Raw genomic sequence first — 26,033 nt, forward strand, 5'->3', positions numbered from 1 at the left:
GAACACGGCAAAAATCAAAGCTGTGTATTCAGCTGAGCTTGTAGCCAGGAATTACATCGCAGCCCAAACCATCGTGAGATTGATTACAATGTTTTTCTTTGAAGTTGGTTAGATCTGAACAGCTTGAATACAGAGCATGTAAGCAGAATGACCTCAAAGCTCATTACTAACTTGGTTACAGTCTGGGTAAAAGTCTGATTTGCAAAGTCAAGCTTTTAGCAGCCTTTCTCAGATGGAAACATTCCTACAGGGAGCCAGTCATGGGATGTGAACTTCCAGAGGGTGAGTGGCAATATTAAGGCCCTCAGACAGAACTGTACAGAAAGTGCTCAGAACACAGGAGAAAAGACAGTGTTTCTGGAGAGCAGGCAGGTGGAGAACATAGCACTAGATGATGGTAAGGTACACCGAGGTTGCTCCATGAAGGCCCACAGTGTTATAATGATACTTAGACACGTGAAATCTTGTAGAAGGCACAGCTCACAGAGAAAGCATTAGAAAAGCCAGAATTGTTAAATACACAGGCGTTTTTCTTGAAGGGAAGAAAATGACTGATGCCTGGTCATCCACAAGGCCAGAGTAGATGCTGTGTATCAGCTTGGTGATGTTTTGCTGTTCTGTGGATCCAAATTCCCCCAAATCCCGAGCCTTGCTCAGGTGTTAATCTTGAGCTCTGTCTCTCAGAGAGAAGAACCCATCTTTTCAGAAGAGGTCCCATGTGCTTTGCACCCTCCATCAATAGAATCCATCCTTATGCTTGTAACAAGTCCTTCCTCCCCAGCTCTTGTCCTGAGCCCTGTTTTATCAGTCAATAGAAACCGTTCTTATTGTAAAGGTCTCTGGCACGTTGCTATAGAGATGCACTTTGCAAGGGAGTTTTAACATAGCCATCCCTGAAACTTTGTTATCATAATTGTCACGTGGAGACTTTCCCCTGAAGTTTTACTGTGTTTAAACATGTATGAAAAACAGCCTGTGAGGTCAGACTCTGGAAGCGTTTGAACTAGTGCCTGATAAAGAGGCATTGACCCGAGTTTCATTCTTCGCCTCACACAGAGCCTTTCCTTGCTGACCACGATGCTTGCAAAAACCCAAAGTCCTATGTAAGAATCTCTGTCCCTCTAGCAAACATGTAAATGGTGAATGTGTTTTTATCCCCGACCCTTATTTTAAAAGCTTTGTTTCATTTTGGCCAACAAACAAACAAACAAAACAAAAAACAAAAGCACCCCCGACCCAACCCAACAACAACAAAAAACCCTTTCAGTCTTGGCTCTCTTGCTTGTTGCTTTAGTTAGACCCGGGAGTCTGGCTTTTCCATTTTCTCCAGTGAAATTGCAGTGCAAGATATAAGCTGTTTCTGTTTGCCCAATTCTTGAACCTGAAAGTAGATATTAGACAATTTGAAATGTGGAGGAAGTAGGAGTTCCAGCATTACTTTTGAAATGTTGTTTGGCACACTTTTTTTTTTCTTCCAGGCTCAAGCCTGTAAGTTAAGACTTCTTTTCAGACACAGAACAAGAGAACAGAAGGAGAGGTCCAACGAGGAGACAGAGGACCAGGCAGGGATGACATCATGCAGGTCCCTGCCCTCCTTCTAGCTGGTCAGCCTGGTCACTTGGTTGACTTCACTGAGGTGAAGTCTAAGACCCTGAGGTCAGAGGCTGCTTGAAGAACAGCCGATAAGAGGCAGAGAGCCCTGAAGTGAGACCATGAGTCTCTGAAGCATGGACTTAGAGAAGGTAGGGTCTGCATGATGGGAAAAGGCTGTATAGGCAGACATGTTCATGACGATTGAAACTCAGGAAACCAGGGTTCTCTGTTGGGAGAATTGAAGATAGAAGGAAACAGAGCAACCATGGCATGAGGTTTGACTTGCCACATGGCAGCAGGGCAGCTACGTGGTGGGGAGGAGGCTTTAGAGAAAAATATGGAAGCCTGAAGTATCAGGGGAAAAACATATTGAAGCTCTGGCCAGTATCCAGAAGAAAAAGACTGGACAAAGAAAAGGGCTTAGATGCATCTTTTTGAATCAGAGTGCAGAAACATGGGCGTATCCAACAAGCCTCATGGCAACCTCACGGGTTGTCACTTGAGGGACTATGTTGAGGGTGTGGTAAGTTTGGAAAGGAAAATGATAGCATCTCATGAGAGGAATAATTATTCCACGCATCTCTTTAACATGACTTAAAGTGAACACTCCTTCCTAGGGATGCGCCTTCCTGTGGTCTGGTTCCTTAGTCAAGTCATTGACTGTCCAGCTGGAATGTTATGTCTCCAGGCCAGAAATTCTATTCTTTTGACCAGGAGTTTTTCCTTAATGGGACTTTATAGCTGCTCTAACACAATAACTATTTATAATAGAAAAATTAAAATTATAGGTTTTAGGAGTAAGCTCTCATTATTAACTTTTCTGTTGTGATGAACTGGGTTAGCTTCTTTGTACTTTCTATTTGCTCTCTCTATTGTTTTATTAATTATATATCTAAAATATTTTCAAATGGTAACTTTTGAATGTTGCATCTATAAATTTTAGTATGTTCTGTTGTTTACTCTTCTTCCATTGCCTTCTACTCTTGTTTATTCTAATATTCTTATAGAATTAACATGGTTTTTTATATTTATTTATTTATCTACTTTTGTTCCTCAAGACAGGGTTTCTCTGTGTAGCTGTCCTGAGTTCACTTTGTACACCAGGCTGGCCACAAACTCACAGTGATCCACCTGCTTCTGCCTCCCCCGAGTGCTGGGATTAAAGGTGTGTGCTACCACTAACATGATTTTTTAATAAATATTTTTCCAACTTTATTTTTGACAATTTTATGCATACACACACATATATATAATGTATTATGATCATATTTCACCCATTGCTTTTCCTCTTTCTTTCTCCCCCTCTTTTTCCCAAGGATATTTGCCCCGATTTCATGTCTTTTTATGTGTTCAGTTCTTGTGCAGATAACCAACAAAAGCTGTTATATGTTCATGACTGTGACTGTCACGTCGTAGCCTGAGGATAGCACTTTGCAGGACTTTTCTCTGTCATCCAGCTCTTCCAGTCTTCCTGCCCCCTTTTCCACTATGCTTCCTGGTCCTTTGGGAAAGGGCATAGATATTTTAATTGGTGTTGAGCACCGAACAGCTACTTATTTCTCAACGCTCTGACCATCTGTGAGTGTCTGCATTAACCATTACTTAGTACAGAAAAACGAACATCCATGATCAAGGTGAAGAGCACTGGCTAGCCTCCTCCTCCTCCTGCTCCTCCTCTTCTTTCGGTTTTTCGAGATAGGGTTTTCCTGTATAGCCTTGGATGCCATGGACTCACTTTATAGATGAGGCTGGCCTTGAGTTCACAGAAATCTGCCTGCCTCTGCCTCCCTAGTGCTGGGATTACAGGAGTGCACCCCTGTACCCAGTTAGCATCATATTCTTTCATTTTAAAAATTATATATATATGTATATATATATATATGTGTGTGTGTGTGTGTGTGTGTGTGTGTGTTACATAATTATACGTTATGGCTAGTCTCTCCTTTTCCCTCATGAAAACATTTACGTTCTCCTCCTTTCTCTGAGCTCAGAGCATCAGTGTGAATGCCCTGGGATACGGTTTTCCTATGCACAGGCACTACTCAGTGGCCCTTTTAGGTTTTGATTTACAAGTATAGCGTACAGTGGTGTCTGCCATGAGTTTTCTCTTTCTGGAACTCCCATCACTTGTGTATTTGGCCTTCTGGTCTCATTTCTGTGTTTCCTGCGTTATTTTCATTTACTTATTTATAACATAAGGTTACGAAGTAGCGCAGTTCCTGGTGGTGTTTTCAGAACAGTTGGGTTATTCCTTGCTCTCCAGTTGCCCCTCTTGCTTCACTCCCCCGTTTCTTTTCCACTTGGCTTTCAACATTTCCTTTCCCCTTCACTACCTCATGTGCCTTGTTGTCTTCCCTGCCTCACTTTTGTCTCTCTCATGGACCCCTTTCTAGCTTTCTGGCTTCTACCACATTTATACACTTCTATCTGTACGTACTGAACATTGAGAAGCTTGAATCTACATATGAGAGAAAACCTTCTACTTGTGTTTTCAAGTGCGGGCTATCACACTTAATATTAAAAAAAAAAAACTAGCAACAGAGCAGGAGTCTACAGAATGGGAGAAAATACTTGCTAGTTATCATTCAAGCAAAGGGTTAATATCTAGAATATAGAGAGAACAACAAGAATACAACATCATCCCAACATCACCCCAATCAATAAGTGGGTCAATATACTGAACAGACCATTCTCAAAGACAAAAGGTTGATACATCTTATCAAAGTATTTCATGTCCCTAGCCAGCCCAGGAATATGAGTTAAAACTATGTTTGGAGTCCCTCTCATCCCAGTCAGAATGACTACTATCAAGAAAACAAAGGACAGGGAAGAAGTGAGGAAGGAAGAGCCTTCATATTCTGTTGAAGGGAGGCAAACTCCGGCAAGCACTGTGGAGATCAACACGGGTGCTTCTCACCAAACGCACACTGCCGCTTAAGCTCAGTGCTTTGTTGTTGGTGTTGTTCCTTTGTTTTGTTTTTGACGTGACAGGGTGTATCTGTGTAGCCTGGAATGTCTAGGAACTCACTCTGTAGATCAGGCTGGCCTCTAACTCTCGGAGATATTCCTGCTTCTTCTGGGATTAAAGGCGGGCGCCACCACCTCCTGGCTTAAGTTCTGTACTTTTGAAACACGTTTGTTTATTTAGCTTGTGTGTGTATGTGTATGCACATGTAGAGATCAGAGGATAACTTGTAGGAATCAATTGTCTCCTTCCACCTCGTGGTCCTAGACATTGACCTTAGGTCATCAGGTTTTTCCGCAGGTGGTTTTGTCAGCTGAGCCATCTCTCCAGTTCAGTAGCTATAATGTCTTAATAATTCTTTTAATTTTTCTTCTTCTTCACAATTTGTGAGTTTCATTCTTCGCTGAATTATACTATATTTTCATATAATCTTTAGTGTTCATGATCACTTTCTTCTGTCCAGTTATTTTTTTTTCAAAATTGTATGTTCATTCTCTTAAACCCCTTGAGGCTGGTAATTAAAATGTCTATGATTTTTGTTCCCTAAAGGATTACTGTTCCTCCCAGCTTCCAGGGTTCAGTGCATTCTGGTCTTTCCTCCCCTTTGTGTTTCTGGTTTTCCTGGAAGATATTCTTAGTTGGTCATTTAGTGCATGACTGGACTTGATCAACTTAGAGGGCATGACTTCTTGTCCAGATGGGTAGCCGAGCCCCTCCTCAGTGTGTCTGCCCTTGAATGTCAGCCTTCATTCACTTTAGGGATTTTGAAGAGCAAATTGGCAATTTCTATCCACTTAGACCTTTATTCTGGGAAAACTAAAAGTCATTGTAGGGGTTTCAGCACCTTGAGAGCATTTCCTCCAACATCTGTATGGAAGTCCTTAGTTTTAGTTTAGAAATAAATGCTCCAGTGTGCAGACACGAGGAGAACATGCCCACCAATTCATGTGCCCTTTAATTGATGACCTTATTTGCACTTTAGTTTCCACGTCCCTCTTGACACTTGGTGCTTTTGACTTTAAACTCTTTCTGCCGGATCAGCTGGATGAGGAGTTTCCTCCTGAGCTTTGACCTTCCTAATCTTAGTTGCCTCCACTCTTGGTGCATCATTAGCATAGTCCTGGGGGAACCTGTCAATTCTGGGCTCTAATGTTTTCACTCACTGTGTTTATTCCATCTTGTACTTAATTATTGTCATTACAGTTAGACCTGGGAGGAGGAAATAGAAAAACACATGCTTCATTTAGTTCATTGCCTTGAATAAGAACTTGAGCTCGGGCCATTTGACCAGTCTGCTACCAGTGTGATGCCATGGTTGACTCCTTCACATACTAGCAATGTTGTTGGAAAAGCCATTTGCCCTTCTTTGTATCCTAACATTCTCAACTGCTTTTTAGGAAGAATAATGTCAATTACTTATTTCACCATATAATCTGTGTGGAATGATATCAAAAGCAGTTCCAGTGGTGAGGTCTCTCATGATGTCTCCTATATTGTCTAACACACACTAAGCACATTCCAATGATAACTGAACATTTAGGGCCCAAAAAGAGACAAACAATAGGCATCCAGGTTACGTTTGGCCGTCCAATCAAAACTTCTCATTTGAAAAACCTACTGTTGACCACACTTTCTGTTTTACTTATGGATCAGAACTGTTTATTCACATGAGCCACATGTTGCTTGGAAAAGTTGCCATGTAAAAATGACTTTACCTATGCTAGCAGATGTAAAGAAATCTTATGTGGAATGTAAAATCTGGACATATTATTAGCTGTGTGGCTTGACTTTAGGACTTATATGAAGAAGAAGAAGAAGAAGAAGAAGAAGAAGAAGAAGAAGAAGAAGAAGAAGAAGAAAAGAGAGAGAGAGAACATGAAAAATCAATAAGCCCAAATTTGCCTTTGCTTAGACATTGCTAATATTCACAAAAATGGCAAGTTTAACTAAATCACAATGGAATTTCAAGTTGTGAGACAAATGTTGCATATCTTAAGATAAACTACTGTGTTTGTGTTTGTTTTTGCTGGCACACTATGGATTCTTCTTGTTTTTTTTTTCCTCTTCACAACTAAAAAAGTATAACTTTGGACATATTATGTAATTTTTTAGACCCCATTTTCCTCTTCTGTGAAATGAGAAAAGTCTCACAGCACGACTTGAATTAAAGAAGTAAGTGGAAGCGACTTCTCCACACCCAGTAATAAGTAGCCGTAGCCAGACATGCTATAAAGGACACTGTAGGTGTGTTTGTTAAACTGTAGCTCAGAGTTATGTCTGTGAAAAGAACCACAGAAAGAAACATTAGTCAGCGCCCTCTGTAAAGGCAGCAGGCTCCAAATATACTTTCCAGCAGACAACCATCTATTATCAGACAGTAAACCACAGCAACTTAAAAAAAATATAAGCCATTTAGCTCTCAGCATCACCTGCAGAAGTCCCCGAATGCAGATTATCTCTGTGGATTCAGGCTTGAAGTCTGGTTATACCTGACCTGACTTCATTTTATATTTATTGGCTCTCATTAAAATTAAACAAGTCATTTTCATTTTTATATAAAATGGACAGAACTTCCCAAGGAAGCCTTGACCTGACTGTCAAGTAGACTTCCCAGAACACGAGGCTGGGCAGATGGGGAGTGTGTGCGCGCCGTGTAAAGTGCTGCCAGACTGCTCTGGACTTGTCAGCTGCAAAGTGATGTGGGGGAGGAGAACATTTTCTTGCTTCAAGAAGGAGTGCTGTGTAATTCTTCTAGAGGGTGAGGGGGAAATGTGAGCCTTTCACATTGTGTCGCCACGACAGTATCAACTCTTGACTGAAACTATGTGCAGTGACACTGTTGGCAAACATTTAAACTAAGTGCTGACTTTACGTGGGGAAAATATTTTATGGTTATTGTTGCTATGACACAGTGGCCCAAAGAAAATGCCTTTAAAATGACTCTTAAATTTGGTATTCTAAATAAGCAGCTATTCTTAGGAAGTTATCTGTTAACTGTTGGAGAGTTGGAGGAGGGAGAGAACTTATGGTCTTCTGTATGCACAATGGGCCGCTGCACAGTGAGGGGACCATGAATAGTTACTTTGGCATTGTGTTTAGCCCTCAATGGACCCAACTGGATGTAGATGTCAGATAGTCCACAGTTGTATTAAAGGTATCATTAGCATCATTGTCTGTTCATGCAGGTCCTGCTGAGAGCTTAGATGAAGTGTAGCATCATAATGACAAAGCACTTCCTACCACTGTTTGCATCATTCTCACCTGTCTTATGAGGACATGTTGGAAGTCCTTCTAGTCAGGTTTCTGGGTCTAATCACCTGCTCCCTTGCCTTGACGTTCACCAAATAGGCTTGGCTGAATAGATGGAAGAGATTCACTCTAGGCCCCAAACAGGTTCTTCAAGATCTTAAGAGGTGATAAGGATGACAACAAACTGTTTTATGGGTAAAAGAAAGAGTTTGGAACATCATATATCATTTTCTCTAGAGAACACATAAGAGTGAATAAGTATTGTCTAGTGTAAGTTGGAACGAATTAAATTTTTTAAATTTAAAATTTAAATTTATTCATATTACATCATGATTATAGCCCACTCCCTCATCTCCTCAGGGTTCCCCTCCTCCCTCATGCCCCCTCCCCCTCCCATAGTCATCAGAAAGGGGGATCTCTCCTCCCCTATCATCTGACCCCAGCCTATCAATTCTCATCTGGATTGCCTGAATCCTCTTCCTCTGTGGCCTGGCAAGGCCGTCCCACTGAGGGGAAGCGATCAATAAGTGGGCATCAGAGTCCATGTCAGAAGTAGCCTGTACTTCTCCTATTACGGGGCCCACAAAGAGACTGTGGTGCCTATCTCCTACATCTGAGCGGAGAGCCTAGGTCCTTTCCATGCATGGTCTTTGGCTGGTGAATCAGTCTCTGCATCACCCCCTCCCCCAATGGACCCAGATTTGTTGGCTCCGTTGCTCTCCTTGTGGAACTCCTGTCCCCTCCATGTCCTTCTATCCCCCAACTCTTCCACAAGACTCCCTGCACTCCACCCCAACGTTTGACTGTGAGTCTCAGTATCTACTTCGATCCCCCGCTGGGTGGAGTCTTTCAGATGACATCTACGGTAGGCTCCTGTTCTCTTGTTTCTCTTCAACCACGTCTGGTGTCTATTCTATTTGCCCTTCTAAAGGAGAATTAAGCATCCTCCCTAGGGCTATTTAGCTTCTTTAGGTCTGTGCAATGTAGTGTGGATATCCTGTATTATGTGGCTAACATCAGCTTATGAGTGAGTATATACCATACCTGTCTTTCTGGTTCTGGGTTACCTCATTCAGGATGAGCATTTCTAGTTCCATCCATTTGCTGCAAAAATTGAAGATACCCTTGTTTTTGATAGCTGAGTAGTACTCCATTGTGCAAATGTGCCACATTTTCTTTATCCATTCTTTGGCTGGAGGACATCTAAGTTGTTTCCAGATTCTGGTTATTACGAATAAAGCTGCTATGAACATATGTACTTGTGAAACCAATTTTTATTGTAAAAATATGTGGTTACTTAAAAATTTTAGGAAATAATGTTTAGCCAAAAGAAAAGCATTTTGATTCTCTGCATCTTAGAGGTAAGAGATAACCTCTGATACATTGTGATATGCATCTTTTGTTGCAAAATGAATGCACTAAAATGTTCTAATTTTCTGAAAATGCATGTCAAATGTCATGTACAGTACTTGCACTCATTTTTCTAACCCATCAGATATCGTGCAGCACTATTGTTGATGGCTGCATATTGTGTACATGAATCCTTGGCTTACCAGGAATGCAAATTTGATTTCTTATGGTTAAACACCATATTTGCCAGAAGGCAGAGCAATTTATAGGCAATTTGTAAAGGTTCTGTGCAAATCCTATCCAGGCTTTACTTAAAGGTGAATAAGCTAGTTTGTTACTGTTTTATCAATGCTGACCATGACAGAAGGCTCCTGGACCAGGGAGAAGGGCCCATCCATCCAGGCTTCCCACTTCTCAGTTCTGAAGAGATCTTAGGATAATGTGGGCTGGCCAATGATGAATACCTGCTCAGGCAGTGGGTTGTATTGTACAAGGAGAATTCTGGACCTAGGGATTTTCATAATAAGCAGAAGAAAGCTTGTCCTTTGACTGGCAGAGACATTACCTTGTCTTGCAAGGTTGCCTGCTGTAGAATATAACCCTACAAATAGCCTAAGTGGAGAAGTTAGAATTTTGCACTCTGAGCATATCCCAGTACATCCTTTTTGCTATATAAATATTTGGTTGGTACATCTAGAATACTAGACAGATTTTTTCCCTATTGTTGTACTACTATTATTTTTGGGGCATTTCTTTTTTAATGCTGAATTGCAAAATAGAAGTTGTATCACTGCTAGCTTGACTTTAATTTTGTTCAAAGACTCAAAGGCGTGGTGGGCAGAAAATGCAGGCTTTGGTTCTGAGAGGCAGTCATATTTTCATCTGCTGGACTTTGACAGACTCAGATGTTTGTATAAGAACTCAGTTTTTGGAGGTGGAGAGATGGCCCAGAGGTTAAGAGCATTGACTGCTCTTCCAGAGGTCCTGAGTTCAATTCCCAGCAACCACATGGTGGCTCACAACCATCTATAATGTGATCTGATGCCCTCTCCTGGCCTGCAGATGTACATGCAGATAGAGTACTGTATACTTAATAATAAATAACCTTAAAAAAAAAAACCCCAGAACTCAGTTCTTTGGTCCTGATCTTTGGACATTATTAGCTGCTTTGTGAGTGCACATGTTGCACATGTGTATGTGCATGTGGAGGCCAGAGATCTATGTTGAATGTCTTTCTCTGTTATTTTCACTTTAGGCTTTTGAGTCAGGGTCTCTTGGGGTCTCTTACTGAACTCAGAGCTTGTGGCTAGTGAGCTCTAGGCATCCTCTCATCCTACCTCCCCAGGAGTAGGATTAAAGTTGTGTATTACCACACCTAGATCTTTACACGAGGGTTTGGATCCAAAGCCAAGTTCGCATGCTTGTGTGGCGTGCACGTTGACAGCAGAATCACCTCCCCAGCCTCTCAGTTAGCTGCTTTTGACATTATCTTATTTAACCCCTTTAAGCTATGACTAAGCCAAGTATGTGTTGCCAGGGTATTAAATATGAAACAAGATAATAATATAAAATCAGATAATAAGTCCTTTGGAACTAGGAAGAAATCTATAACACATTTTATGTGTGTGATAGGGCTTTGCCATGCATCTTTGGTTTGCCTGTAATTCACTGTATAGTCCAGGCTAGCCTTTGTGAACATAGTCCAGGCTGGCTTTGACTTTGTGGTGGTACCTCTGCATAATTTCCTAAGTATTAGGTTTATTGGTGCACACTACCACAGCTGGCCAGAAATTTGAAATATTATCTTGAGTACCCGATGTACTCAATTCAACAGAACACTGTTTACAAATCATATTTGCTTTGTTCATTAGCCACAAGCCTGCTATTTATTATTTTTGCCAGACCTACTAACCATTATTGCTTTAATTGATTTTTCATTTTCCTGAATGCTAAGTTAATAATGACATTCAATTGTATGTCTCTGGTGATTGTGCTGAGGTTATGTTCTAAATTTTGTCTTAATATTATCAGATGCTTTTTACTAGTAATGGAAAAATCCTGAGAAAGGAAAATTCTGACTCTTAATTACTATGTTATAATTGCAAGAGGAGAAAGGCAGGGAGTGGGGGCCTTCAGAGGTCAACTGGCAGCTGAAGAAGAAATGACAGCGTCAAGAGTGCTTCTGTGAAACAGTGAGCAAAATAGCTCCCACACATCCTGCACTTATTTTTGCATGAACGTAGGATGATTTCTTATCGTCCACTTCATCAGCAACAACCGATGTCTTCAGTACAAGCTTGTTTACTCTGCATGAATATCTCTCTCTCTCTCTCTCTCTCTCTCTCTCTCTCTCTCTCTCTCTCTCTCTGAATTAGAAGGGAAAACTAAAAGGCAGTGGCACGGTAGAGCTGTGCAGAATAATGCTGCCAGCAAAAACAACTCAACACGTGGTAGCCTCTACAAGTTATACTGTTAGGTAGGGCCCCAATTCCACTTTCAGTTTCAATCCCATCAAGAGTCTGTATTATATATTGCTTGGTGAATGGGTGTTTTCTTTAGGCAACTCTTTCATAGGTAATGTGTACACTCTGTGCACATGCTATTCTGTGTATATCCTTTTCCAGTGGTCTTCTGTTCTTCCCTTTGGCTTACTGCACTACTGACTCCTAGGTCTACACATGTGGGATGCTTTCTTCCTCTCATAGATAAACCTTTAAAAAAAAGATGGCCCTCTGCTTACTGCATGGACCACCCCAGTTGCTACATTCTTACACCCACACCGGAGCCTTAAGCTTTTGGTTAACATAAAGGCTTGCCGCTAGTCTTGCATTTTTTTTCCCAATTACAGACTTGAGATATATGATGGTGGAGGTAGTGGATGGTGGTTTTTTTTTTGTGTGTGAGCAACTGCTTCTTTGGATGAAAGGTGAGGAACGTCTCAAGATGAATTTCAGTAAAACTTAAAGTTACTGAAACATGCACCTAAACTCTCCTGTAGTTATATGGTAGAAAAAGGACAATTTCTCTTCCATTTCAAACAAATCCTTTCTGTGATTCTTTCATCATGTGCAACCAACCTGGGAATTATATTATTCATATGCTATTTTTGTTTGCTAATTGTTCTAATTAAATGGGATAAATCTCATTATATTTCCTAATTTTCGTTGACATATTTCCTTTTATATTTATCTTTTAGCTAATTAGTTAGTTGGGGTAAGGCCATCTTTTATAGTCAGGTTAGTCTCAAAATTATGCTCACCTTCCTTAGCCTTTAACATGCTTGGATTATAGGCCTGTATTACCATGCCTAATTTCAGATCCCACAACGCATTCATTTCTTTACTGCAGCACAGCAGCATGTATTATACACACCTGCGGAAGTGTGAAGATTTCTTTGAAAAACAAATTTAAGAGTAGGGTTTTTGGTTCATAGTGAAGGATAAATGTACTTTTACTATTATAAGAATGCTGTCCTGAAGGCTGTATTATGTCTATAGACACACACTGGGGACTCTGTAGCTTCATGCTTGGCGTTACATAACTTTCTGCTCCATCCCAGCCCAGTGGATGTGCAGCTGCCTCTCACAGTTCTCACGAGCGTCTCTTTGATTGCCAATGCCTTTTCAATTGTTTTAGATGCTCATAAGTCTGTTGGGCTTAATCCTCTGTAATCTTTTGCTATTTTCTCTATTTTGAATGTTAGGTTTTTGAGGGGTTGCAACAGGTCTTGATGCCTTCAAGTTATTGTTTCCTTGTTGCTTTTAGGAAGTGCAAGACCTTCTAATCTGACATACTATAGTTGGCTGTATGCATAATATCTTCCCGTGAACATGATTAAAAAGGTTCTCTGGTGGTATGTAATAAAATTTTTGCCTGTAGTTTTACAATTTTGAAGTTTTGTTTATGAAGCCTTTTGACATGTCATCACAAATTATTCTCATGTGTCCCACCCACTAATTTTATAGTTTTACATTTTGTAGTGAAATCTTTAGCAGCTTAAGTTTACCTCTGTCCAGTAGTACTGGTTGGGGGACAATAATCCTTATTATTTTCCCACTTATATGGCTGTGTTCTCAATATTGTCATCCTTCATAACACATACATGTGTGTGATATTCATGTTTGCTGCTAAGCTCTCCCTTGTCCTTAGCAGCTTCACATGTTTATCATTATGCTCATGGCAGGAGGCATGGCAGTGTCCAGGCAGACATGGTGCTAGAGAAGCAGCTGAGAGCTCTACATCTTGGTCTGAAGGAAGCAGGGGAAGACTGTAACACACTGGGCATAGCTTGAGCTAAGAGACCTCAAAGCCTGCCTCCACAGTGACATACTTCCTCTCCCAACAAGGCCACGCCTCCTAATGGAACCACTCCCTATGGGCCAAGCATTCAAATACATGAGTTTGTGGGAGCTGTTCCTATTCAAACCACCACAAAGAGTTCTGCACATTGGTCATATGTCAGTGTGAAAATACTTAACACAACTGAACTGGATATTTAAAAGTTGCTAAGTTGATACATTTTGTGAAATGCATGCTTTACACACCCCCCCCCCCCTTTTTTTTAAGGAAAAGCTAGCTCTTTGGCTATTAGAAGGAATCAGACAGTTCTTCCTGTGAATTTGCCTAGAGTATTTGTCAGCCATATCCAGCCATATCACAGGTCATCACTAGTTTGGTGTTATCAAAACTATTTTGTGGCAAAAGTCCCTTTTGTTCACCTCTAATAGAACTTCCATCACTGACTTCCTTCCTTCCTTCTTTCCTTCCTTCCTTCTTTCCTTCCTTCCTTCCTTCTTTCCTTACTTTCTTCCTTCCTTTTTATCAAGTCAGAGTTTGTTTGTGTAGTGCTGGGTGTCCTGTAATCTACTCTGTAGACCAGGATGGTCTTGAACTCATAAATCTACCCGCTTCTGCTTCCCAAGTGCTAGGATTAAAGGTATGTGCCACCACTGCCAGGCTCTTTATTATCTTTCAAGAGTTACCAACAGATTTCTGTTTTAACTATCACTGAAGCCTTTTCTGAATCCAAAGGTACTTGTTTTGTTATGGCGGCAGTCTGCAGACTAGGAGTTTGTTCTGACTGACTGTTGATGGAAGGAGATGACTAAAGGCATCTGATCAACTGATTTTCCAGACCCTGCTTCCATCAAATCTTGATTTCAGCACAGTTTGTTTAAACAGTATGTGTTTTTGGTTATCACTGAAAACAGGCTTGTTTCATACACTATATTCTGATCACGGTTTTCCTCCTTCGTCTCCTCCCAGATCTTCTTCACCTCTATACTCATCCAACTCCAGGCCTTCTTTTCTTTCTCTTTAGAAAAGAAACAGTCAATGAAAAACAAACAAACAAAACAAAAAGACCAGAACAAAACAAGCAGAAAAAAAGAAAAAAGTGCAAGAAACACACACACACACACACACACACACACACACACACACACACACACACATGCATGTTCAAAGAGAAAACACATAAAACTCCAAATCAGAAACAATAATATATAAGAAAAAGGCCAAAGTACTGTGAAACCAAAAAACTCTCAAAATACCACTCAGTTCAATTTGTGTTGGTTGAGTACTGCTGGGTATGGGGCAACCATTAAATGCGGTTTGTATACCCAGTAAGATTTCACTGGACTGACCTATGGGCACAGCAGACTGCACAGTATGGAGTCTCTGTGCCTGTTACCATCTCCTTCAGGTATGACGGCTGAGCGGGACTCCGACCTATGGGTACAGCAGACTGCCATTATTTTGCTACATTGCTGTAGCAGAACACTTGTCCTTAGTTTTCACCTAGGTCCATGGCCTATATAGTTCCAGGTTCTTGGCCACCTGAGCAGTGTTAGACATGGGGTTTCATTTGATGGAGCAGGCTTTAAATCCAATCAGATAGTCTTTAGTTACTCCCGCAGCTTTTGTGCCCTGACTGCACCAGCAGGCGGGTAGTAGATCACCATTGTAGATTGCAGGGTTTGTAGCTGGGTCTGTATTTACCTTTCTCGTTTTATAGTGTCAGCACACCTTCTCAATGGTTTTCCATTAATATTCCTCCATGGACTATTACTCCCATCCCCATTTCCAGCAATAGAGCAGGGTAACAGGGCTAAGAAACACCGTAGACCCTGGGAGCTTTCTTTTGATCTCCAGTTCTTCCATTCTCTCAAATACAGATGTTCTTTCATCTATAGTCCAATTGGAATGCTGTGCTAAGAGGTTTATGCTTTATATTCTCTGAAAGTGAAAATATTGGTGTTGAACAGGGAAGGGTCGTGATCATATTTACACACTTTAAGGGTTATATAACATTTACTGTAGTGAACTTAAGATTTATGGTATATGTTTACATGATACCTTCTGAGGTCCCTGTAGGCACTAACAGTGAATTTACTGACAAACTGTTTTTGTAAAATTTCTGAAAGAAAGACAATTTAGCGGCAATGGTTTCCTTTATACTATAACATGTATGCATTCAGTAGGCTGTGGGCATTTTTTGGAACCTAGCTAAGAGGCTGTGCAGTGTTACTTAGGCTGTATGTAGTCCGCAATTATACCTCCTAGAGCTAAGCATGATGTTTAGTTTTTGGTTAGCTTGACACAACTAGAGTCATCCAGAAAGAGGGGACTTCATTTGAGAAACTGCCTCCACCAGACCGGCCCATAGGTAGGTCTGAAGGGCACTTTCTTCACTGATGATTTCTGTGGGAAGGTGCCCGTCATTGCACAAGGCGCCACCCCTGGGCAAGCAGTCCTGGCTGATATAGGGAAGCACACTGAGCAAGTCAGAGATACCAAACCAGTTCCTCCGTCGGTGTCGGTTTCAGTTTCTACCTCCAGGTCCCTACCTCAGCTTCGCTTGATGATGGATTGTAAATGAAAGATAAAATGAGCCCGTCTTTCCCCCAACTTGCCTTTTGCCCGTGCTGTTTATCACAGTAAGAGGAAAACAAATTCAAACATCACGTTATTGTTATTAGGCACTTGGGAACAGAGTTCTGGTAATCCTCTTCATGTCCTTGGTGTGCATCCATCAAGAGTTATAGTATCAATCTGTCAGGACAGAGGTCACACTGTTACGAATGTGTATCATTTTCTTCTGGACGATAGCGCCAATCTTTATAAACTTCACATTGGAACCTCTACCTGGTACAGTGCCACACAGAACCAAACATATATTATTAAAAAGCTGTTATGCAGGTTAGAAATGAAGATCTGAAACCAGTGTAGTGATAAGTGGCAATGGGACAGAAGTGTCAAAATACAAGAAAAGTGTGACGATGCCATCTTACAGCACTTGGCAGTAGTTTTTGACACAGAAGCCTATTCATGGTAGCAGAATATTAGAAATGTCAAAGATGAAAGGCATTTGGGGTTTCCCCAGACAGCAAGTAGGGGAACACACTGGCCTGTGGAACAGCAAGGGGTTTAGGGGAATAGTGTTTGCTGTATTCCAAATTCTGGAGGTTTCCACTAGGTTTTCTGGCCCTCACTTTCCAGCCCGGAGGAATTGAAATTGTTTCCTGGTTGCCTATGGAGCTTTCCGGATGTTGAAGGAATAGCACTTCCTCCCCAGAGACATCGCTCGCTCCAGGGACTCAGGGCACAGGCGTGCTTAGGGTGCTAGCTGGCTTCAGCATTTGGGTCTCTGCGTTTCTTTAAACTGTCTGCTATTCCCCAGTAAGAGAGCTTTTCTTACTCATCAAGTCCCCCGAACCTCCACCCCCCTCTCCAGAAGTCTGCAACACCTTCCCCAGGGCTCCGTGGGTCCCCGGATACCTAGGAGCCCTAATGAAGATGAGTCAGCGCTGATTTCCCATCTGGTGGACAACACAAGGCTCATTTACCTCTGGTGGTTTTGCTCAAACTCAAAGTGCTTCGTGGCTGGATTGAAAGTCTGCTGCGACTTTTTGGTGTCTATATATGAACTTGAAGTTAAGGGAAAACGTTCTCAATCAGTAAGCTACTTAGCTCTCAAGTCAATTTCCTTCAAGGAAAAGGAGCAGAGTAACGGCCACCATCCTGCAGTCCCCACTGGTGACCATGGCGCCGAGCAAGCTGGGACATGTAGCCTGCCTTGGCACTGAGCTCTTGTTGCTGTTGTAAATAGCTGAAGAAAACCCGAGCTCATTATTTCTAACAATTGTGACACAAGTAAAAAAAAAAGCATATTTTTGGTTAATTTGTGCTTTAAATGAGGCATTCAAGGGAGAATGCTAAAATGCAGTAGCCCATAATAGTCCAGGGGGAAGCGTCCTGACGCTGGTGATGAAGGGTATGGATGGTGTGGCTATGAAGGGCTGTAATTATTCCTGCCTCCTCTCATCCTTTGACCTGTGCCCCTCCAGCACAATCTTTCTTCCTCTGTAATGTTTCCTGTCCTAGTTTGCCTTCTTCTATTGCTGTGATAAACACCATGACCAAAAACGGTTTTGGGGAAGAAGGAGTTAATTTTTGCTTGTGTGTCCTGGATCACAGCCCATCATTGAGGGAAGCCAAGGCAAGAACTGTAGGCAGGAACTGAAACAGAGACCATGGAGAAATAACTACTCACTGGCTGGATCTTTATGGGTAACCCAGCCTGCTTTCTCGAGTAACCGGGGACCACCTGTCCAGGGTGATAGCATCCATATTGGGCTGGGTGCTCCCCCCATCAAACCTTTAGACACCCCACAGGCTTGCTGACTGCTCAATCTGAGTCAATCTGATGGGAGCTGTTTTCATAGTTGAGGGTTCTTTTTTTTCCCCCCCCAGATGACACCGGTTTGTGTCAAATTGGCAGGAACAAAACAAAACGACAAAATACCCTCAAAAAACAAAAACAAAGAGCAAAAAACAAGCCAACCAGCTCATGTAGTAGAATTTATTATAACTATCATTCATTATCTGTCGTGTGTGCTGTCAGAAACATAGATGGATCTGTTTGTGTTTCCCCACAGTGCCTGAGTATGTTGAATGATACGTGCATAAACAACATCGGCTCTGCTGGCGGCAGTTTGCCAACAGCCCTCGTGATAGCTGGTCAAAGCAAGGGCAGGTTCTTTTATCCTACTCTTAGCTAGCGATACTAACTCCTATATCATATGCTTTGCATCACATTGTAAGTACCCACCTATCTATCATCTTGTGTATTTATGCCACTTAGAGATCAGAGGAAAGAGGGTTTTTTTTTGTTCTGTTACCTCACCCCCAGTTACCCCAACTTCTCTGACCTCCCGGCACAGTATGGGAATTAGATGTAGAAAGAAACGAGATTAAAGCTTGGCTGTGATTCACATAAAGAAGCTATTTTTTCAGGGGGGGAAGGCGGGAACGGGGTTAGATCTTATTTCAGAGTCAAGTTTTCTGCTGTGTCTATAACAGTATTATCTGTAGGCTCAATTTTCTTAACAAATATATTTTACTACAAACTTATTAATGAGCGTACGTCACTTATAACCTGACTAACTGAAACAATAGGAGAAGAGGATTAAAGAATACAATTACAAAGCCGTAAGGACTCAGGAATCAGAGGAATGATTCTCCTGGCGTAATCAGGCAGGATTTCTTCTGCTGGAACCTGGAGTAATCAGAACCTGGAACCTCAGCAGGAGCCCCTAAGCCTTCCCTTGAGCGGTTCTCCCTAGGAGTCTCTCTAAGTGGTGCGATGAACAGCCAAAACTATCCCAAGTCGCCAAAGGCCCCGCCTCTTGTTTTTGGCTCACATTTATACCTCCTCTCAGCATTTGTTCAAAGATGTTTTTCAGCTGCTTAATAACCAATCTCCCCCACATGGTGGTTTGACTTCTAAGGAAATAAACATCACCTGCTCTCTTACAAGTCTTTTTCTCATGCCCTACTTGTGATTTAACAACAACAACAAAAAAGTTTCTCTCTCCTTCAGTCAACCTTCAGGTATTTACTGAGCACGTGTTATGTGCCAGGTACTACATGAAGGGGCCAAAGATTGTGAAGGCACAAAGTTCTTACTTTTGCAAGTTGGACAAAATAAGTCCTTGCTGGCTGTCGCCTACTATGCTTCCTTACTGAGTAAGCCTGAGTTAAATCTGATTGCATATTGTGAACCATTTAGTACATTCTTTACATTTGTCTGATTTCCAGGGCAGAACATGATTAGAAATTATAAAGGCTCAGCTTAATTTTTTTTTCTTTTTATCTTTTCCATTTTAGGGGTGTGATGAAAGTTGATATAAATCTTCAGAAAGTGGACATTGACCAATGCTCGAGTGATGGCTGGTTTTCAGGGACTCACAGATGCCACTTGAACAACTCAGAGGTAAGATTACAAGGACAAGAGCCAAGGAGATAGAAACCAAAGGTTTGATTGCCTCTTGCACATGTTTTGTTTGTGTGTGCGAATGACCATGTGCATCCTACCGAGAAAAGAAGAGGCTGTGTGGACCTCGGTTCTGTCAAATGAACTGAAAAGAGGGGAGAAAATAAAATTCTTGCACAGTCACTGTTTTGGGGACTCTTAAAAGACAAGGCTAAAAGTAAGGTTATGGCAGAAATTCGACTTTAATTAAAGGCTGATTTTATTCTTCAAAACGAGCTAGAAATGTAAAACAATCATGGAATGAGAAAACAGCCCCAGCGGGACCAAACAGATTAAGCATCTTTTAATGCACTGTGATGCTTATTGTCACATTAGTGGGATCCATTCAGACACACTGCCATCTGCTAAAACGTTGTAGAGCAGGTATGGCAGGGCAATTTGGAAAACAAGGAGAAAATTATATGCAGGGACCTGGAGAGGAGGAATTGGTTACAGCTGTGTGTGTTTCTCTCGCTCCCACTCCTGTCCCTGCTTGACTGGATGGGATGCTGGCTGATTAGGAACAGAGATTACACTTTTGAAAAGACCAGTCTTTTTTTTGTCCAGAAAAACAACAGCAGCAGCAATGACCATTGTCACTTGCCTTTTGCAGTTTCAAAGGAGAGAGGAGATGTCATAACAACTGCGTTCTCACTAATCTGTCTCTAACACCCAAAATGCTGTGTAAAAGAACAAATTCCAGTTTTCTGCTCTTAAACACTTGGAATATCCCAATGTTGGCTCCATAGATTTGTAAGGAAAGTTGCATCAGCTTGTTTTAATTTAATTTGAATAGGAGGATGTTTCTGCAAAGTCATAATCAACACTTTTTTGTTTGTTTGTTTGTTTTGTTTTTGGAGACAGGGTTTCTCTGTGTAGCCTTGGCTGTCATGGACAGGCTGGTCTCGAACTCACAGTCATCCACCTCCCTCTGCCTTCAGAGTGCTGGGATTAAAGGAGTGTGTCACCATGCCTGGACTATAATCGACATCTTTAATTTGAACGTTTCCCAGTTGTGAATGGCAGTTTCGCACAGCGCATATATATGGTTTCAAAGCAAGGGTATTTAAGCCAGAAGGATGTTTGCCATTAAGTACTTCTTTGTGTCATTGCAATTATATGTGCTCAGGTATAAGCATGTACATATATGGATATATTCTCCTTGTACGCGCACTATGTGCACACCCAACAATACCACGCTATTATACATCACTCACACACCTCCAAGACTGTCACACTCCCAATTACCTTCCCCAAATCCCATAATTCCCATATACATCACACCTACCTTTATCTACTCCTGTGCTCTTTATCTGTATCGCTCAAATCTCCCTCCCTCAGTACCTCTAACACCTCCCTTCTCTTCCATGTTTCTCTAAATCTATTCTGCTTTTACCATGTTCCTATAATGCCACTTCACCCCCTTGGTTACTCACGCATCTCTTCCATGTCCATATGCCTCCATGTAGGCAGCCCTCTGTGGCTCATACCCCGTACCCCGCTGGGACTGCACTGGGTATGTGAATCTTCTTGCTTTGTTAATTCACAAATGGTAAAATCCTGTCTATATTTGTTCCTCCTATGGTTTTGAATGTTTTGGAAGCTTTGCTTCCCTTTGGATGACTTTGACAACTTCAAACATATACATTTCAATTGATGATTGGGGATTGTCTCTAGTTTAGTGATTATCTCCACAGCAGTTGTGTGTGGGCACTTTGCATTGTCTTTAGCTAGCGTGTGTTTTCTTTCTTTCCACTGGGTGTTCCACTGTGGTTACTGGTCTAAGAGTGGCCATTTCTGTGCTCTGTGCAGCCTTGTTTTGGTGGGAGCCCTGGATTTGGTGAACAGTCTGTCTAAAAACAGGAAGATAGTCTCCTTTTAGCCTTCTGCATCTATGTTATGGCTGTGTAGCTTGGTCTTGTGGGACTCGTAACAGTAGGAATGGGGGCTATCTCTGATTTATTTTGCCTGTTTTGGGGACCCTTTTCCTCCTACTGGGTTGCCTCATCCAGCCTTAACAGCAGAGGAGGTGTCTAGTCTTACTGCAACTTGACATGCCATGTTTGGTTGATATCCATGGGAGGCTGGCCCTTTTCTGAAGAGAAATGGAGGAGGAATGGATGGGGCAAGCGGTGGGTGGAGCGAGATGGTGGGAAGGGCTGGGGAGGGGAGGAAGGAGAGGGAAACGCCATGAAGATGTAATATATGAGAGAAGAATATATAAGAAAATTTAAGGACAGAAAAGAAAGTAAGGGCATTTAGTTCCGGGCCAGGCTTGGGAGGTTCCTGGTGGCAGACTCCCTAAGAGTCTTTGGGTGGTATTGGTCTCTTTGGATGCTGCACATCACACCTGAAGTCTGAGTACGAGGACCCCCTTTCAGCTCCTTCTCTGTGCTGACATAACCTGGAGATTAGAACCTAGCTTTTCTTGAAGAGTTCACTCTGTGGGAAAAACAAAGAAAACCCTCCTGCTTGGAGCATTTTTCACCTGCTCTGGTTTTTCTTTTGTTCTGATCTTGTGGCTCTAACTCCAGGGTCACTGTCTAAGCGAGCTTGTTTTGGAGAACCTTTAGTAGGAGTCGTAGTTTTAGGACTCAGCGTTTTATCTTTATGAATATCTGTGTCATCAGAAACTAACACCAATCGCAGCTTGGAGCCAGTTCTATGCTTTGCTCAATACTATGTTTGGTACTCTCCTCCCATAAGTAGTAGGCGGACTTACATGTGTCTGCTTCCTAAGCAGGACAAAGTTCACTTCGTTGTTTTTCTGGGGTGTTGTTGACTTTTCAGCTCCCGGACAGGTTGTATCAATAGAGCAGGGCCGGTGTTGGAAATAGAAGACTGATAGAGGACAATGACAGAAGTTCCAGAAACACCACTAGCAAGAGAATTTCCCATCGAGTTCAGGTAGCCGGGTATGGGAGGCTGCCCCCACTCCAGGGACATAGCAAAACAAGATCTGAGACCACCTCTCATAACGGGGTGCATGGTGATTCTCAGCTCATCTAGATCATTGCAGAGTGGACTAGACCATGTTTTCAGGATCCATTTCATTTTCAGCCTGTTTTCTTTTCCTACCAGTGCTTTGAGTACACAGAATTTTGTCCTACTGTTGATTAGAAGTACTAAAGGAAATGATTTCTATTCTTAAAAGTCTTCTTTTGCTTATTTCCACTATAGTAATTAAAAACATTTGAAATAGGAAACATAAAGAAAATAGCTTTAAGCTGTTTGATTATAGGCCATGAGTAAACATTGAATGCCTCTTATTTTTATAGGAATATAAAGAGTATACAAATCTTTTATAATATTTATCTATCTTTTCATAAATCAGAAAACTTAATCAAGTTTGTATAAAAATGAAATGATTTGATGGTGTTGATATTATTTTGTAAAAGTTAGTAATCATACCCATATTTTTGTAAGTTTTTCTTATTGAGACTGTTACAACCACTTCTTCCTCACCAACAGTAGAGTAGTTTATTCGTTGAGAATGCAGTGACTCAAAGCTGGGTTTATACCTAGTTTTAACATCTGTCACAAGGGATGAATTTACTTTGCAAGAATATATTAAGCCAAATGGAAGGAATCAGCTGTTGACTGCTTTTTGCTAAATCATGTTGTCCATTTTTTTTCAGTTCTATTTATCTGTTTTTCAAATGTTTATGCAAACATGTAGCCAGCAATTTTTCATCCTACCTTCCATTAGTCCCTATAAGCTAACCTGAATATTTTAGATATTTCTAAATGAGCATTTTAGCATTTTAAAGAACACACACACACACACACACAGAGACACACACACAGACACACACACCTCAGCTTATTCTCTTCTTGTGTGATTGATTGGGAACTTTTACCTCCAAGTTTAAATTGAAGGGCTCTGAATATTTGTAGATTTTGGCAACAAAACCTATATAACACTGGAAACATTTTCAGATATACATTTTGAGTATTCTCACTTTGAGACACTTCCTCGGAATTGCTAACATGTCACTTTGGGAGACGGAAAGAGAGCTCAGCAGTTAGAGTGCCTACTGCTATCCCAGAGGGCCTGAGCTTGGTTTCTGGTGCTCACTGGAGAAGCTTACAGCTGCCTATATATCCATCTACAGGGGATTTTGTACCCTCTTCTGGATTCAGCAGGTGCCTGTACTCACTCTCACACAGACACACTCATATATGAACAATTTAAAAATAAAAATTAAGTATTTAAAACTGTTACTTTGGAGGCTGGGGAGATTATATATACCCAAATATGTAACACACACACACACACACACACACACACACACACACATACACACACACACACACACACACACACACACACACACACACACACACTGGTCACAGCATTGCCATGTCTCTCCTTGTCAATGGGATGTCTTGGGTATGAGTCTACCTGTAACATCATGTCATTCTAGCTAGAGAAATTGCTTTATAGAGGTAAGAGTGATTATTATTTAGTATATGAGAAGAGGGATTTAGTACAAAGATCTAAGGAAAGCATTATTTGACCTTTCTTTTGGAAATCCTTGCATCCAGAGCATAGCTTCTACCTTGGAGCATAATGGGGTCACAGTGCTTTCCCAGAGACCTCTAGGTTAGTTTCTGATGGAGTGAAATAGTCAGAAGCAGCTGTTTATTAGCCCCCATCTTGTGTGACCTGTTGTTCTACGGCATTTATTTTCACTGGAGCTTTTAGAAATATTGTTCTAGAATTGTGCTGTCCATTGTGAGAAGCGCCAGCTATATTTAGCTGCTAATTTTAGTTAAAATAACTAAAATTAAATAAAACAAGAATTTTAGGGAAATGCCCTCTATAACATTCTTCAAGCATTTTATAGCTGCTTGTAATAAGTGGCTACCATATTGGATCGGAGGTGGCCAGCCAGTTCCAGAAGTGATCCAGTTCATTCTGCAGAGGGGGCACGTCGGTGCTGAAGGCGTTCAAATCTCAAGTTTCTATTAACAGTTGAATCAGTAACATTGCCTTCAGATTCACTCAAGGACGTTAAAGACAAGCTTGAAACAGATTATCAGCTACTGAAATCTCAGTGGAAAAGGAGTGAGGACAGCTTGTGCTGTAACCCCGGAAGTCCAGAGTGCCGAGGCAAGAGGATCATGAGTTTAGGGCAAGAGCTAGACTCAGAAAAAGCGAGACCCCTGCACTCTGGTTTGTACATGCCGTTTTTTTATACTAGAAATGGAAAAGAAAAATCTTCCAGCAAATGGAGAGCAGTGAACTGGTCACCATCCAGGTGTTTAAATGCCTGCCACGCTGCACCACGGTTTTTCTTTTCACGTCTTGTCAGCACGAACTGGCTGTTTAAGGAAGGGGTAGCCTCGCCTGCCTCCTTACCAGAAAGAAGAACTGTGATTTGGGGCTCTGAGGTACCTCATAGGGTGCCGAGTGGAAACTTAAGACAGCCCTCTGTTGACGGCTTCCCTTCATCTTCAGACATTGCTTTTTTTCCCCCCATGGGAATTTCCAAATTAAAAAAATGGAAACCCTTTTCTCAGCTATTTGGAGATTATTTTCAGCCACAGTTAAGTCGTCTCCCCATTAGGCTAAATAAATATCTTGTGGTTCGGTAATACAGGCTTGCTTTCCGGAGGCGCTGAAGGAGGCCCGAGCCTAACTGAACCGGTTTCCCTGCTTTGTTCTCAGGGCTGTGATTAATTAGCCTGTTTGAATTTCTTACATAATCATTTTTCCCTCTAAAATTAGTAGATGCTGATTGATTTTTTTTTCCTGGAAGTTTTATCATGTTCTTCAACTAAGTTGTGCTTCATACAAGTTGGATGGGATAGAACTTGGCTCTCAATGACCTGCTCCTAGCAACCGGAACAGGGGTACCCAGTGCCCTCTGCCATCTTGTGGTCGGGAAGAGTATGAATCTGTGGGGGGAAGCTAAGGACATCAGGGCTTTGTGGTCATGTAGACATCTCCTCCGCAAGAGCACTATGTGTCTGTTATGTACAGCTGCAAGTTGTCGGCTGTATTCTAGCTAAGTGGCAGAGCACTGTTGGTAAAACTGTCGCATGCAGACCACTTCTGACTGTAGTTTCCCCATGTTTAATTAGTTATACTACCCTTCTCAGTTTGAGGTTTGCTGAGTGCAATCTCGCTGACTTTTTAATTTAAAAATTAACAATGTGTACATTTGATATTTCTGATAGATTAACTCAAGTGCGTCTTGCAAGATGTGTATGCGTGTGAGTGTGTGTGAAAGTATGTGAGTGTGTGTAAGTGTGTATGTGTGTGTATATGTGTGTGAGTGTGTATGTGTGTGTGTGTGAGAGAGAAAGAGTATGTGAGTGTATATGTGTATGAGTGTGTGTGTGTGTGTGTGTGTGTGTGTGTGTGTGTGTGTGTGAGTAACAGAGTCTTGCTATGTGGTCCTGGCTAGCCTAGTACCCAGGCTAGTCTCAGAGTTGTAACTATCACCCCCTAACTTCTAAATGTTAGTATTACTGGTGTGTGTTCCAAGTGTATTTGCACCCATAAAATAACATGGAATAATGTTATTATTGCAATGTAAATAAATTGCTTCT

At 41.5% G+C, this 26,033-nt stretch overlaps 1 protein-coding gene across 1 annotated transcript in view; it reads left to right on the forward strand.

Moving 5' to 3' along the window:
• The window catches only part of GPR158 (G protein-coupled receptor 158), a 343,663-nt gene that overhangs the window by 11,921 nt on the left and 305,709 nt on the right, over positions 1-26,033 (forward strand). Inside the window, exon 2 of the mRNA XM_084782153.1 lies at positions 19,328-19,433. Coding sequence (XP_084638279.1) covers positions 19,328-19,433 — 106 coding nt within the window. The remainder of the gene's footprint in view (positions 1-19,327; positions 19,434-26,033) is intronic.

The sequence above is a fragment of the Acomys minous genome, assembly GCF_964271855.1.
Source record: "Acomys minous genome assembly, chromosome: 5".
Classification (NCBI taxonomy): Eukaryota; Metazoa; Chordata; class Mammalia; order Rodentia; family Muridae; genus Acomys; species Acomys minous.